The 16,012-nt window shown below is 43.7% G+C and overlaps 1 protein-coding gene across 1 annotated transcript; it reads right to left on the bottom strand.

Annotated features, from left to right (window-relative positions):
• Positions 1-8,027: 8,027 nt before the first annotated feature.
• On the bottom strand, positions 8,028-15,330 carry LOC119884376 (purine nucleoside phosphorylase-like). Its single transcript, XM_038694801.1, has 7 exons — positions 15,255-15,330; positions 13,963-14,019; positions 10,689-10,964; positions 10,518-10,621; positions 8,901-9,076; positions 8,620-8,810; positions 8,028-8,215 (listed from the first exon to the last, which is right to left on the bottom strand). Exons 1-7 carry the CDS (start codon positions 15,328-15,330, stop codon positions 8,043-8,045), a joined length of 1,053 nt encoding a protein of 350 aa, XP_038550729.1. The 3' UTR covers positions 8,028-8,042.
• Between the last annotated feature and the right edge of the window lie 682 nt (positions 15,331-16,012).

Below are 16,012 nucleotides of genomic sequence, written 5' to 3'. Positions count from 1 at the left end.
ATGTCATACAGGTGTAACAGGTGTCACACAGGTGTAACAGGTGTCACACAGGTGTAACAGGTGTCATACAGATGTCACACAGGTGTAACAGATGTCATACAGGTGTAACAGGTGTCATACAGGTGTAACAGATGTCACACAGGTGTAACAGATGTAACAGATGTCACACAGGTGTAACAGGTGTCACACAGATGTCACACAGGTGTAACAGGTGTAACAGGTGTCACACAGGTGTAACAGATGTCACACAGGTGTAACAGGTGTCACACAGATGTCACACAGGTGTAACAGATGTCAATAGGTGTAACAGATGTCTCACAGGTACTACACAGGTGTAACAGATGTCACATAGGTGTAACAGGTGTAACAGATGTCACATAGGTGTAACAGATGTAACAGATGTCACATAGGTGTAACAGATGTCTCACAGGTACTACACAGGTGTAACAGATGTCACATAGGTGTAACAGGTGGCACACAGGTGTCACACAGGTGTAACAGATGTCACACAGGTGTAACAGATGTAACAGATGTCATACAGGTGTAACAGGTGTCATACAGGTGTACAGATGTCACACAGGTGTAACAGATGTAACAGATGTCATACAGGTGTAACAGGTGTCATACAGGTGTAACAGATGTCACACAGATGGCACACAGGTGTCAGATGTAACAGATGTCATACAGGTGTAACAGGTGCCATACAGGTGTAACAGATGTCCAGGTGTAACAGATGTAACAGATGTCATACAGGTGTAACAGGTGTCACACAGGTGTAACAGGTGTCATACAGATGTCACACAGGTGTAACAGATGTCTACAGGTGTAACAGGTGTCATACAGGTGTAACAGATGTCACACAGGTGTAACAGATGTAACAGATGTCACACAGGTGTAACAGGTGTCACACAGATGTCACACAGGTGTAACAGATGTCACACAGGTGTAACAGGTGTAACAGGTGTCACACAGGTGTAACAGATGTCACACAGGTGTAACAGGTGTCACACAGATGTCACACAGGTGTAACAGATGTCACATAGGTGTAACAGATGTCTCACAGGTACTACACAGGTGTAACAGATGTCACATAGGTGTAACAGATGTCTCACAGGTACTACACAGGTGTAACAGATGTCACATAGGTGTAACAGATGTAACAGATGTCACATAGGTGTAACAGATGTCTCACAGGTACTACACAGGTGTAACAGATGTCACATAGGTGTAACAGATGTCTCACAGGTACTACACAGGTGTAACAGATGTCACATAGGTGTAACAGGTGGCACACAGGTGTCACACAGGTGTAACAGATGTAACAGATGTCACATAGGTGTAACAGGTGTCTCACAGGTACTACACAGGTGTAACAGAGTCACATAGGTGTAACAGATGTCTCACAGGTACTACACAGGTGTAACAGATGTCACATAGTGTAACAGATGTAACAGATGTCACATAGGTGTAACAGATGTAACAGATGTCACATAGGTGTAACAGATGTCTCACAGGTACTACACAGGTGTAACAGATGTCACATAGGTGTAACAGATGTCTCACAGGTACTACACAGGTGTAACAGATGTCACATAGGTGTAACAGATGTCTCACAGGTACTACACAGGTGTAACAGATGTCACATAGGTGTAACAGATGTAACAGATGTCACATAGGTGTAACAGATGTCTCACAGGTACTACACAGGTGTAACAGATCACATAGGTGTAACAGATGTCTCACAGGTACTACACAGGTGTAACAGATGTCACATAGGTGTAACAGGTGGCACACAGGTGTCACACAGGTGTAACAGATGTCACACAGGTGTACAGATGTAACAGATGTCATAAAGGTGTAACAGGTGTCATACAGGTGTAACAGATGTCACACAGGTGTAACAGATGTAACAGATGTCATACAGGTGTAACAGGTGTCATCAGGTGTAACAGATGTCACACAGATGGCACACAGGTGTCAGAGTAACAGATGTCATACAGGTGTAACAGGTGTCATACAGGTGTAACAGATGTCACATAGGTGTAACAGATGTAACAGATGTCACACAGGTGTAACAGGTGTCACACAGGTGTAACAGATGTCACATAGGTGTAACAGGTGTAACAGGTGTCACACAGGTGTAACAGATGTCACACAGGTGTAACAGGTGTCACACAGATGTCACACACGTGTAACAGATGTCACATAGGTGTAACAGATGTCTCACAGGTACTACACAGGTGTAACAGATGTCACATAGGTGTAACAGATGTAACAGATGTCACATAGGTGTAACAGATGTCTCACAGGTACTACACAGGTGTAACAGATGTCACATAGGTGTAACAGATGTCTCACAGGTACTACACAGGTGTAACAGATGTCACATAGGTGTAACAGATGTAACACAGATGTCACACAGGTGTAACAGATGTCTCACAGGTACTACACAGGTGTAACAGATGTCACATAGGTGAACAGATGTCTCACAGGTACTACACAGGTGTAACAGATGTCACATAGGTGTAACAGGTGGCACACAGGTGTCACACAGGTGTAACAGATGTAACAGATGTCACATAGGTGTAACAGGTGTCTCACAGGTACTACACAGGTGTAACAGATGTCACATAGGTGTAACAGATGTCTCACAGGTACTACACAGGTGTAACAGATGTCACATAGGTGTAACAGATGTAACAGATGTCACATAGGTGTAACAGATGTAACAGATGTCACATAGGTGTAACAGATGTCTCACAGGTACTACACAGGTGTAACAGATGTCACATAGGTGTAACAGATGTCTCACAGGTACTACACAGGTGTAATAGATGTCACATAGGTGTAACAGATGTAACAGATGTCACATAGGTGTAACAGATGTCTCACAGGTACTACACAGGTGTAACAGATGTCACATAGGTGTAACAGATGTCTCACAGGTACTACACAGGTGTAACAGATGTCACATAGGTGTCACACAGGTGTAACACAGGTGTCACACAGGTGTAACAGATGTAACATAGGTGTCACACAGGTGTAACACAGGTGTCACACAGGTGTAACAGATGTAACACAGGTGTAACAGATGTAACAGATGTCATACAGGTGTAACAGGTGTCATACAGGTGTAACAGATGTCACACAGATGGCATACAGGTGTAACAGATGTCACACAGATGGCACACAGGTGTAACAGGTGTCATACAGGTGTAACAGATGTCACAGGTGTAACAGATGTAACAGATGTCATACAGGTGTAACAAGTGTCACACAGGTGTAACAGGTGTCATACAGATGTCACACAGGTGTAACAGATGTCATACAGGTGTAACAGGTGTCATACAGGTGTAACAGATGTCACACAGGTGTAACAGATGTAACAGATGTCACACAGGTGTAACAGGTGTCACACAGATGTCACACAGGTGTAACAGATGTCACACAGGTGTAACAGGTGTAACAGGTGTCACACAGGTGTAACAGATGTTACACAGGTGTAACAGGTGTCACACAGATGTCACACAGGTGTAACAGATGTCACATAGGTGTAACAGATGTCTCACAGGTACTACACAGGTGTAACAGATGTCACATAGGTGTAAAAGATGTAACAGATGTCACATAGGTGTAACAGATGTCTCACAGGTACTACACAGGTGTAACAGATGTCACATAGGTGTAACAGATGTCTCACAGGTACTACACAGGTGTAACAGATGTCACATAGGTGTAACAGATGTAACAGATGTCACATAGGTGTAACAGATGTCTCACAGGTACTACACAGGTGTAACAGATGTCACATAGGTGTAACAGATGTCTCACAGGTACTACACAGGTGTAACAGATGTCACATAGGTGTAACAGGTGGCACACAGGTGTCACACAGGTGTAACAGATGTCACACAGATGTCACACAGGTGTAACAGATGTAACAGATGTCACATAGGTGTAACAGATGTCTCACAGGTACTACACAGGTGTAACAGATGTCACACAGGTGTAACAGATGTCAAACAGGTGTAACAGATGTCACACAGGTGTAACAGATGTAACAGATGTCACACAGGTGTAACAGATGTAACAGATGTCACACAGGTGTAACAGATGTAACAGATGTCACACAGATGTAACAGATGTAACAGATGTCACATAGGTGTAACAGATGTCTCACAGGTACTACACAGGTGTAACAGATGTCACATAGGTGTAACAGATGTAACAGATGTCACATAGGTGTAACAGATGTCTCACAGGTACTACACAGGTGTAACAGATGTCACATAGGTGTAACAGATGTCTCACAGGTACTACACAGGTGTAACAGATGTCACATAGGTGTAACAGATGTAACAGATGTCACATAGGTGTAACAGATGTCTCACAGGTACTACACAGGTGTAACAGATGTCACATAGGTGTAACAGATGTCTCACAGGTACTACACAGGTGTAACAGATGTCACATAGGTGTAACAGGTGGCACACAGGTGTCACATAGGTGTAACAGATGTCACACAGGTCTAACAGATGTAACAGATGTCACACAGATGTCACACAGGTGTAACAGATGTAACAGATGTCACATAGGTGTAACAGATGTCTCACAGGTACTACACAGGTGTAACAGATGTCACACAGGTGTAACAGATGTAACAGATGTCACACAGGTGTAACAGATGTCACACAGGTGTAACAGATGTCACACAGGTGTAACAGATGTAACAGATTTCACACAGGTGTAACAGATGTCACACAGGTGTCACACAGGTGTAACAGATGTCACACAGGTGTCACACAGGTGTCACACAGGTGTAACAGATGTCACACAGGTGTCACACAGGTGTCACACAGGTGTAACAGATGTCACACAGGTGTCACAGGTGTAACAGATGTCACACAGGTGTCACACAGGTGTCACACAGGTGTCACATAGGTGTAACAGATGTAACAGATGTCACACAGGTGTAACAGGTGTCACACAGATGTCACACAGGTGTAACAGATGTCACATAGGTGTAACAGATGTCTCACAGGTACTACACAGGTGTAACAGATGTCACATAGGTGTAACAGATGTAACAGATGTCACACAGGTGTAACAGGTGTCACACAGATGTCACACAGGTGTAACAGATGTCACATAGGTGTAACAGATGTCTCACAGGTACTACACAGGTGTAACAGATGTCACATAGGTGTAACAGGTGGCACACAGGTGTCACACAGGTGTAACAGATGTCACACAGGTGTAACAGATGTAACAGATGTCACACAGATGTCACACAGGTGTAACAGATGTAACAGATGTCACATAGGTGTAACAGATGCCTCACAGGTACTACACAGGTGTAACAGATGTCACACAGGTGTAACAGGTGTAACAGGTGTCACACAGGTGTAACAGGTGGCACACAGGTGTCACACAGGTGTAACAGATGTCACACAGGTGTAACAGATGTAACAGATGTCACACAGGTGTAACAGATGTAACAGATGTCACACAGGTGTAACAGATGTCACACAGGTGTAACAGATGTAACAGATGTCACACAGGTGTAACAGATGTCACACAGGTGTAACAGATGTAACAGATGTCACACAGGTGTAACAGATGTCACACAGGTGTCACACAGGTGTCACACAGATGTCACACAGGTGTCACACAGGTGTCACACAGGTGTCACACAGATGTCACACAGGTGTCACACAGGTGTCACACAGGTGTCACACAGATGTAACAGATGTCATACAGGTGTAACAGGTGTCATACAGGTGTAACAGATGTCACACAGGTGTAACAGATGTAACAGATGTCATACAGGTGTAACAGGTGTCATACAGGTGTAACAGATGTCACACAGATGGCACACAGGTGTCATACAGGTGTAACAGATGTCACACAGATGGCACACAGGTGTCACACAGATGTAACAGATGTCACAGGTGTAACAGATGTAACAGATGTCATACAGGTGTAACAGGTGTCATACAGGTGTAACAGATGTCACACAGGTGTAACAGGTGTAACAGGTGTCACACAGGTGTAACAGGTGTCATACAGATGTCACACAGGTGTAACAGATGTCATACAGGTGTAACAGGTGTCATACAGGTGTAACAGATGTCACACAGGTGTAACAGATGTCACATAGGTGTAACAGATGTAACAGATGTCACATAGGTGTAACAGATGTCTCACAGGTACTACACAGGTGTAACAGATGTCACATAGGTGTAACAGATGTCACACAGGTGTAACAGGTGTCACACAGATGTCACACAGGTGTAACAGATGTCACATAGGTGTAACAGATGTCTCACAGGTACTACACAGGTGTAACAGATGTCACACAGGTGTAACAGGTGTCACACAGATGTCACACAGGTGTAACAGATGTCACATAGGTGTAACAGATGTCTCACAGGTACTACACAGGTGTAACAGATGTCACATAGGTGTAACAGATGTAACAGATGTCACATAGGTGTAACAGATGTCTCACAGGTACTACACAGATGTAACAGATGTCACATAGGTGTAACAGATGTCTCACAGGTACTACACAGGTGTAACAGATGTCACATAGGTGTAACAGATGTAACAGATGTCACATAGGTGTAACAGATGTCTCACAGGTACTACACAGGTGTAACAGATGTCACATAGGTGTAACAGATGTAACAGATGTCACATAGGTGTAACAGATGTAACAGATGTCACATAGGTGTAACAGATGTCTCACAGGTACTACACAGGTGTAACAGATGTCACATAGGTGTAACAGATGTCTTACAGGTACTACACAGGTGTAACAGATGTCACATAGGTGTAATAGATGTAACAGATGTCACACAGGTGTAACAGATGTCACACAGGTGTAACAGATGTAACAGATGTCACACAGGTGTAACAGATGTCACACAGGTGTAACAGATGTAACAGATGTCACACAGGTGTAACAGATGTAACAGATGTCACACAGGTGTAACAGATGTAACAGATGTCACACAGGTGTAACAGATGTCACACAGGTGTCACACAGGTGTAACAGATGTCACACAGGTGTCACACAGGTGTCACACAGGTGTAACAGATGTCACACAGGTGTCACACAGGTGTCACACAGGTGTAACAGATGTCACACAGGTGTCACACAGGTGTAACAGATGTCACACAGGTGTAACAGGTGTAACAGGTGTCACACAGGTGTAACAGATGTCACACAGGTGTAACAGGTGTCACACAGATGTCACACAGGTGTAACAGATGTCATATAGGTGTAACAGATGTCTCACAGGTACTACACAGGTGTAACAGATGTCACATAGGTGTAACAGATGTAACAGATGTCACATAGGTGTAACAGATGTCTCACAGGTACTACACAGGTGTAACAGATGTCACATAGGTGTAACAGATGTCTCACAGGTACTACACAGGTGTAACAGATGTCACATAGGTGTAACAGGTGGCACACAGGTGTCACACAGGTGTAACAGATGTCACACAGGTGTAACAGATGTCACACAGGTGTAACAGATGTAACAGATGTCACACAGATGTCACACAGGTGTAACAGATGTAACAGATGTCACATAGGTGTAACAGATGTCTCACAGGTACTACACAGGTGTAACAGATGTCACACAGGTGTAACAGATGTAACAGATGTCACACAGGTGTAACAGGTGGCACACAGGTGTCACACAGGTGTAACAGATGTCACACAGGTGTAACAGATGTAACAGATGTCACACAGGTGTAACAGATGTAACAGATGTCACACAGGTGTAACAGATGTCACACAGGTGTAACAGATGTAACAGATGTCACACAGGTGTAACAGATGTCACACAGGTGTAACAGATGTAACAGGTGTCACACAGGTGTAACAGATGTCACACAGGTGTCACACAGGTGTCACACAGGTGTCACACAGGTGCCACACAGGTGTAACAGATGTCACACAGGTGTCACACAGGTGTAACAGATGTCACACAGGTGTAACAGATGTAACAGATGTCACACAGGTGTCACAAAGGTGTAACAGATGTAACAGATGTCACACAGGTGTCACAAAGGTGTAATAGGTGTCTGCTACTGCTGTTATAATTTAAAAATCTGACCATGTTGGTGATGAGGGACAGACCAAGAACTCTGAGTCCACAGTGCTTCGCCACCGTCACTTCAGGAACTGTACTCATACCTGAGGAGGAGGACAGAATGTGAAAAGAGAATTTGAATGAGAATACATTTATTCACCTTATTAAGTTCTCTTATTAAGTTTGCATTTTTCTGAACTGATTTGAGTAATTGATTGTTGATATTTAAGGAAAGTCAACCAGATAACAAGGAACCCTGAAATGTTCTCAAGGACCCAGACAACCATCAGGTTTCCCCACTACAACTCCCAGAAGCCCCTGCTGCTGTAACAGGTCATCAAAGGTGTGAGTATGGAAGGACACAAACTGAGACACAGTTCTCTGGTTAAGAGAATGAGACTAATGAGACTCAGTAAGACTCGTCAGTTATCAACGAGCTCACCAGGAAGACCCCTTCTCGATGAAGACAGGCTGTCCATCTGCCCGTCTGCCTCTCTTGTTGTCTTACCCACAGAGTCACAGCCCAGGATCAGAAGCATTCTGGCCTCAGCGATGGTTTCAAAGTTCGGTCCGCTCACCATGCAGTAAACTCCCTCTCTGATGAAGTCACTGCAGCCCAGCTCAGAGCCCACATCGACCGCCAGCCGCCGCAGATCCTTACTGTACGCATCGGACATACAGGGAAACCTGATCCCAAACCTACAGAGAGACAGACAGGCCGTCAGACAGGCGGGCTGAGAGACAGACAAGGAAACCCGATCCCAAACCTACAGAGTCAGACAGTCTCACCGCTCGTCGTTGGGTCCAAACAGTGGATGTTGTCCAGCGAATCCCGGCAGGTTGATGTGGTCTTTGATGATCATGATGTCACCGACTTTGAAGTCCGGACAGATTCCTCCGGAGGCGTTCGTCACCAGAATAGACTCCACCCCCATCAGCTTAAAGATCCTGACGGGGAAGGTCACCTGAGAGAAGTCAACAGTCAGCGTTATGGTAGATATGCTGGTTCTGGTCTGCCCTTGGATCTCCTCCTCCACAGGGAGGAGTCCAGGAAGACCCTGACCAGATGCTGAACCAACTCAGCTGCCTCCTCAACAGGAAGGAGCAGTTGTTCTTAACCTCAACTCTCTGTTACTACCCAGAGACCAGGAGCACACCTGAGACCTGGAAGAGATCCACTGGTAAACTGACAGCTGCTCCCTTCTCACCACTACAGACCAGTAGAGACACAGACCTCCATCTGACCCTCACTGGTCAATGAGACCCTGACGGACTCGACCTCGGCTCGGAGCTGCGTCACTCCAACCTGTGTGTGTCAGATAAGGTCCCCGAGTTTGGTGTATATCAGCCATTGCAAACGTAAGATATCACATAAAATCCAGTTTTTGCATTTGGTTATAATTTGCTATAGTTAGCTTATAATGAGGACGTTTTTTAGCTGATCAAAATTCCTTCTACAAACTTTTAGCGGCTTGGTCCAGAGATCGTCTGTGCCAAGTTTCGTGGTGATCGGACCTGTGGCTTCAGAGGAGTTAAATTAAAATAGGTTTTTCAATTTTCAATGTTTTTCAGTTTTTGCAATGTAGCAGAAAAAAGTCCAGACGGAAATGGGCGTGGCCTATGCCAGGAGATTCAGCTCGATCCCCGTACGTGTGGATATGAGGTTTTTGATATACACCTTCGTAGGCGGGAGTTCCAAGCCCAAACGCGTTGACCTTGCTTATAGCGCACCCTAGAGGTAGAAGTGTGCGGATTTTATTACAATTACGATTACAATTACGATTACAATAGGGTTCCCAGCCGCGCCGCTGGTACTGGGAACCCGCGATGCTTTGCAGTCGCGGTTCCCAGCCCACTCGGGCTTGGACCCCTAATAACAGACATTAATTAGGCTTCTTTACTGCAAACTTTAAATGTTTCTGACATGGATTTATTTCAGTATTGTGTAATGATGTCTGATGAAGAAAACACTGAAACATTTCACAGACAGTCACAGACCGTCTGTACTGTTAGCTTCAGCCGTTTTCTCGCTCAGACGTGGCGGTTAAATAAACTGGAAATATGAACTGGCCGAACGTTAGATGACACGCGGTGTAACGTTACGTTACCATGACAGCAGCGGGACTTTTAATATGAAGGCGATAAAGAAACACTTGATGATAACGTGCCACGCTCATGGAGACAGAAAGGAAACAGGATCTGCGGTGCTGCCGTCAGCGCTGAGGGATACTTTGGCTTCACGTATTCGTGGAAAGCAGCTGTGCTACATGAAGCTGTTTCCAGTTCACAGAGCTCACGGAGCAGCACGCCCAACCTTTAGATGGTCGAATTCAGCTCCCACAGCATACTGGCTAAAATGGACATGAACACTTGTGGTCCTTGTTAGTGTTTTTGGGTTGGACTCACCTGACAGAGGGAGTAACCTTCGTACAGGTGGAAGTGACCCTGCATGAAGACACAGGAAGTGTCCTCGATCGTCCCAAACACCAGACAGCCTTCATGACCCGCGACTGAGAGACAGATGTTACATCAGAGAGAGAAAGATCATTTCAGAAATTGTGGGCGGGGCAGACTCACCTGTGCTGACGGGGAAGTTGGGGATGTCCTGATACCTGAAGGTCTGTTTGTTGGCTGCTCCGTCGGCCAGCAGACCGAGTCCCGAACCACAGATCACTGCAACCTTCGGACGGTGACTCGTGTGGTTCAGCAGCCACTCGGTGGTCAGTTTGTAGTCCTCAAAGGAGCAGCAGCTGGGGGGGAGGAGAGGAAACTGTATACTGCAACACGTGTGACAGGTACATGTGTGTCGATACCAAAACACATCTGGAACGAATTCATCTGCAGCAGCCCGTCCTCACCAGCTAACGTCCGGACAGGTTGATTATTGTACAGCTTATTGTGACCCATGATTAAAGCGTTTTTAGGGACCTCTAGTGGCCGCACGACGGTAGCAACGGAGGAACTCAGGGACGTATTATAAATAGTAACATAGTCCGTGTAAAGAGGGAGGATGGGGTGGTGGACGGGTCAAACCCGGACTTTCACACAGGAGAACGGCTTTCGAGTCCCGTGTGAAACCAAGTGCAGTTATTTTGAGTTTTAAGCTAAGTTAGATTCTGACTTCCATCACATGACTTCTGTAACTTTACTTACTTTTGATCCAAACGATGATCTTCCTAAATCTAACCAAACTCACGTCACATGACTTACATTACATCCGGTAAGCCGCTGGACAGATTCGGAAAATGTGTCATTTGATTTCCATCGTCCACATATGTCGTTTCCAGACACTTGAAAACTGACTCATTTTGTTGTTTAGGTATGAGGTATGTTGTTTGCAGATCTGGACATAGTTTAAATGTGAGATTTAGAAAATCGGCTGCAGTAGTCTAACCCTAACCCTATTTCCACACAGTGAAATATAACTATAGTATGATTCTTTAATATGGAATAGATGTCTGTTTGAACCAAGACGCCTTTTTAACTGTATATCATCAAAATCATTATAACTGTGTCTGTGACTTTAAACCACAGGTTTATGAGTAAATGACGTCTGTTTGATTTTCATCTTCAGTTGCTGCCCCCAGCATTTAGTCTCCGTCAGGTTACAGCTGAATAAAGATATTTAAGAATCAAGTGTAAGGAAACTGTAGTCCGGTCGATGCTGAACAAGCTAGGCTGCATGTAATAGTGTTCATGGATTCACTCCTGGTTTTTAAGTCCCTTTGGCACGCCTTCATATTTCTAACTCCACTGGATTAAAATAAGTTTCTCTTATTTAGCTGTCGCTATGTTGAATCATCGTTTTATGAAAATAAAGCTTTGAAGTACTGATAATCATGCTCTAAGTGACACTTCAGAGATGATTAACAAACAGCTTTGATCTTCAGAGCAGACATAAAGAAAAGTGAGCCGACAGCCGATTTTCACTGAAGAAACTGTAAAAACTGGAGTTGAACTGCAGCTCAGGTCCAAAGATCCGATCTTTACTGTTCAACAAGCAGACTGATTGCAAGATTAAAGCTAAACGTATCTAGTTTCTGATAATAATGATCATAAAAGTTACTGACGACATGTTTTTCCTTTAAAGGCCCTGATGTGTGAAATATTTAAACTTTTCCTCTTTCAGTTTCTTTCTGTCCGTTTGTCTGAACTCTGAGCTGAAAGCTGCATTTCTTATGTTAATGTATGAATATAATAATACACCAGTTACCACACAGCGGTGGAAGAAGTATTCTGGTACTAGTAAAAGTAGAAATACCATATCCTACAAATATTCTATTAAAAGTAAAAGTGAATTTACAGTGGTCTCTCACTCTTCCAGCGAGGAGTGAAGAGGCCAATCGGGTCTTCTCCAGAAACCTGCCAGTTATATAGAAAGCCCTGCAGACTCCTAAAGGAACGTTTCCCACATCTTTAGCCGCCCGTCTCACTCTAGCTGACTAATGGTTAAAAAGCCCCTCCAGCCAGTTTTAACTGCCGTTTTTGGTTAACGTTCTTTCTCAAACAGAGAATGGGGGTGTGGTTAATAGTCAGACGTAATCAATTACCATGATAATCAAAAAATGACGGGCTGGAGTGTTCACTAACGACATGCTGTGTTAACATCACTACACTGTAAAGTTTAGTCCACTTCACTGTCTGGCAGGAGTAACTATTACGTACCATGATAGAAACTAATGTGCGATAGCTGATAACTAATCAGCTGTTATCAATCATACCACCTTTTCTGCCATCTGTCCTCCAACACTGCACGCACAGATGCCGTAATGAGAATGAACAGCACACTAAACCAAGAGGACGAAAATAAAATGAAGACCCTCTGTTAGCTAACTTTCTGCAATAACTATGCTAGCTAACTACAACTTAGTTAACTTAGCTAACTAAACTAGAAAGAGGTTTCTTCTTCTTCTTCTTCTTCTTCTTCTTCTTTAGGGTTTAATGGCGGTTGGCAAACCAGTTTAACGGTGCATTACCGCCACAAGCTGGACTGGAGTGTGGAACGAGAGATTAAGCAGGAAATAAATGAAATAAACAAAACAAAAAAACAAACAAAACAAACAAAAACAAACATAAATTAAATTCTTTTTCCTAACTCAGTTTCTTTAAGAAACTTAATTATATGACAATATATCTGGCCTGCTGTTTTCCCCAAGAGACCTGTCAATGAGATATCATGATGTTTTGCCTTCCGTAATGACTGAAACAGGCGTTCCCTCTGATAGTGTATCTCCTACACTGAAGGAGAACATGTTCAACCGTTTCTAGTTGGTTACAATATATACATTTCCCAGTTGGGTGCTTACCTATTTTATATAACGAAAGGTTGAGACCTGTATGTCCTATTCTCAGACGAGTGATTATATTTTCTTCCCTACGTTTCCAGCCCACCGTCCTTCCGGCACCAACCTGTCTCTGTACATCATATAGGTGCCTTCCAGTTTCACTATTGTCCCAATGCCAAACTGACTGTGCATAGGTCCTGAGAAATGTCTTAGCTTCATCTTTAGTTAATGGGGTTTTTAGGTCTACATGTTTGATTCTGAGTGTTCCTTTGGCCAGAATATCCACCTGCTCATTTCCCTCCACACCAACATGAGCAGGAACCCAAAGGAAGCATGTGGATAATCCTTTTAGCTCCATCCTGTACAATATAAGGAATATGTCATTGAGGATTTTGGATCTAAATGATGATTTGCCAGATTTAATACTCATTAGAGCAGACAAGCTATCAGATGCAATGACAGTATTATTTGTTTCCCTCTCTTCTATCCACTGCAGGGCCAGTACTATTGCAGTCAACTCTGTGGTATACACTGATCTGATATTCTTTTCTTGATATATGACTCACTTGCTGGGATATAGACTGCTGCACCTGCACGCCCTGTATCAGGATCTTTGGAGCCGTCTGTGAATATAAACATGGAGTCTGAAAAATGTAAATCAAAGTAATTCTGTACTATACTGCATGCTGGAAGTTTCTTTGACAAATCCTTCAATTCCTGCTGTATGTTTAGGTCTACACTTGGTGTTGGGAATAACCAGGGAGGAATGGAAGACTGTGACACTGTAGGGCTGTAATCTAATTGTCGTAATCCTATGACTTCTGCCTTTGCATCACCAATCCACCCAAAACTTGTGAAATTTGTCTCGTTGTGTTCCCAGCAGTCTGTTAAGAGACTCTTGGCAGGATGAGAATCACATTGCCCCTGGAGATTAACCCAGTATGCCAACATTAACTTTACTCGCCTGATTCTTAACGGCATCTCTCCCATTTCTACCTGCATGCTGACACCGGAGAAGTTCTGACTGATCCACTGCAAATTCTCAAGGCCTGAGCTTTTAATACATCCAACTTCTTAAGGTTTGATTCTGCTGCTGACATGTACGCTACACATCCAGTCAAAAACGGATCTCATGGAGTGCCCAGTAAATATTTTGTAGAGCTGCTCTGCTTGCTCCCCACTCTTGTCCTGACAGACAACGAAGTATATTGATGACCTTTTTACACTTAACTTTGTCTAAATGAGTATTCCAGGTGAGCTTCTCATCAAACCAAACCCCAAGAAATTTAATTGTTTTGACTTGCTCAAGCGGTTGTTCATATAACTTCATGGAAATCGGCGTGACTTTATGCCGCCTTGAGAAACAGATCACTTGTGTTTTTGCAACAGATAACTTGAATCCCCATTTATTTGCCCATTTTTCCACAGCAGCTATTGCAGCTTGCATTTTCTTACTGACGTGCAACACATTGCGGCCTCTTACCCACAGAGCCCCGTCATCTGCGGACAAAGATTTCCTACGCTTTGTTCAACCTGAGAGAAGATGTCATTTATCAATTTGTTGAACAACAATAGCCTGCACACGCTACCTTGTGGAGTTCCATTTTCCACCTTATATACACTGGAGTATTCTGCGCCAACTCTTACTTGCATTTCCCTGTCAAATAGAAAGTTCATAACCTAATTATATGTTCTACCACCAATATCCAATGACTTCAATTTAATAAGTAACCCTTCTTTCCAGAGCATATCATATGCTTTTCAACGTCAAAAAATACAGCTATCAGTATTTCTTTGTTGGTCTGTGCTTTCCTGATGTCCGATTCTAAGCACAGTACTGAATCCATTGTATTCGGACCTCTACGGAACCCACTCTGGTACGGGTACAGAAGAGCTTCATTCTCTAGGAAGTATGTTAAACGCTCGGTGACCATTCGTTCTATAATTTTGCACAAGTGTGAGGTTAATGCAGTAGGTCTATAACTGGAGGGGTCTGACTGATCTTTTCCTGGTTTTGGAATGGGCACTATTATTGCTCGTTTCCAAGCTAAAGGAAGTTGGCCAACATCCCAAACTTTATTAAACAAACCCAACACCGTGTCATGTGTGCCAACATTCCATAACATACAGCGTCCTTCCCTGGACTGGTCTGACGAGCACTCGTAATTGCTCTTCTTAGCTCAAACATATTAAACAGTAGATCTAATGGATCTCCTGACACCTCCCTTTTCTCTGTTATTTTGGGATTCTCCATTACGATTTTCTCTCCTCACTGCCTAGCCTCATCTGTGAGATCACACGAACTATGAACCCTTTCAAATGTTTGTGCAAGAAGTTCCGCCTTTTCTAAGTTATTGACAGCCATTTTATTCCCAGTGTTCAACACTGGCATCTCATAATTTCTTCTAATCATGCCCCACACATCTGACAGCTGTACTTCCCTTCCAATAGTGCTACAGTACTGCCTCCAAAATGTTCGTTTTTGTGTTCTAATTGTCCTCCTTACTATTGCTTGGGCCCCTTTATACTGGATCAATGCATCCTGAGAATGATGTTTCTTGAGTTCTCTAAATGCTTTATTCCTGGCCTTTATGGCTTTACTACAGTTGTCATTCC

This window comes from Micropterus salmoides, unplaced genomic scaffold (assembly GCF_014851395.1).
Source record: "Micropterus salmoides isolate LMB-PRFRI ecotype aquatic unplaced genomic scaffold, ASM1485139v1 Ms_hic_scaffold_3400, whole genome shotgun sequence".
Classification (NCBI taxonomy): domain Eukaryota; kingdom Metazoa; phylum Chordata; class Actinopteri; order Centrarchiformes; family Centrarchidae; genus Micropterus; species Micropterus salmoides.
Note: the sequence above shows the minus strand (reverse complement) of the source record. Positions and strands in the feature narration are given on the sequence as shown.

Coding starts and splice junctions, on each gene's coding strand:
- LOC119884376 (XM_038694801.1), bottom strand. CDS start 15,330: ATGGTCACCGAGCGTTTAACATACTTCCTAGAGAATGAAGCTCTTCTG. Junction 10,965..13,962: donor AGCAGTCTATATCCCAGCAA/GTGAGTCATATA, acceptor TTAGCTGGTGAG/GACGGGCTGCTGCAGATGAA. Junction 10,622..10,688: donor CAACTTCCCCGTCAGCACAG/GTGAGTCTGCCC, acceptor TCTGTCTCTCAG/TCGCGGGTCATGAAGGCTGT.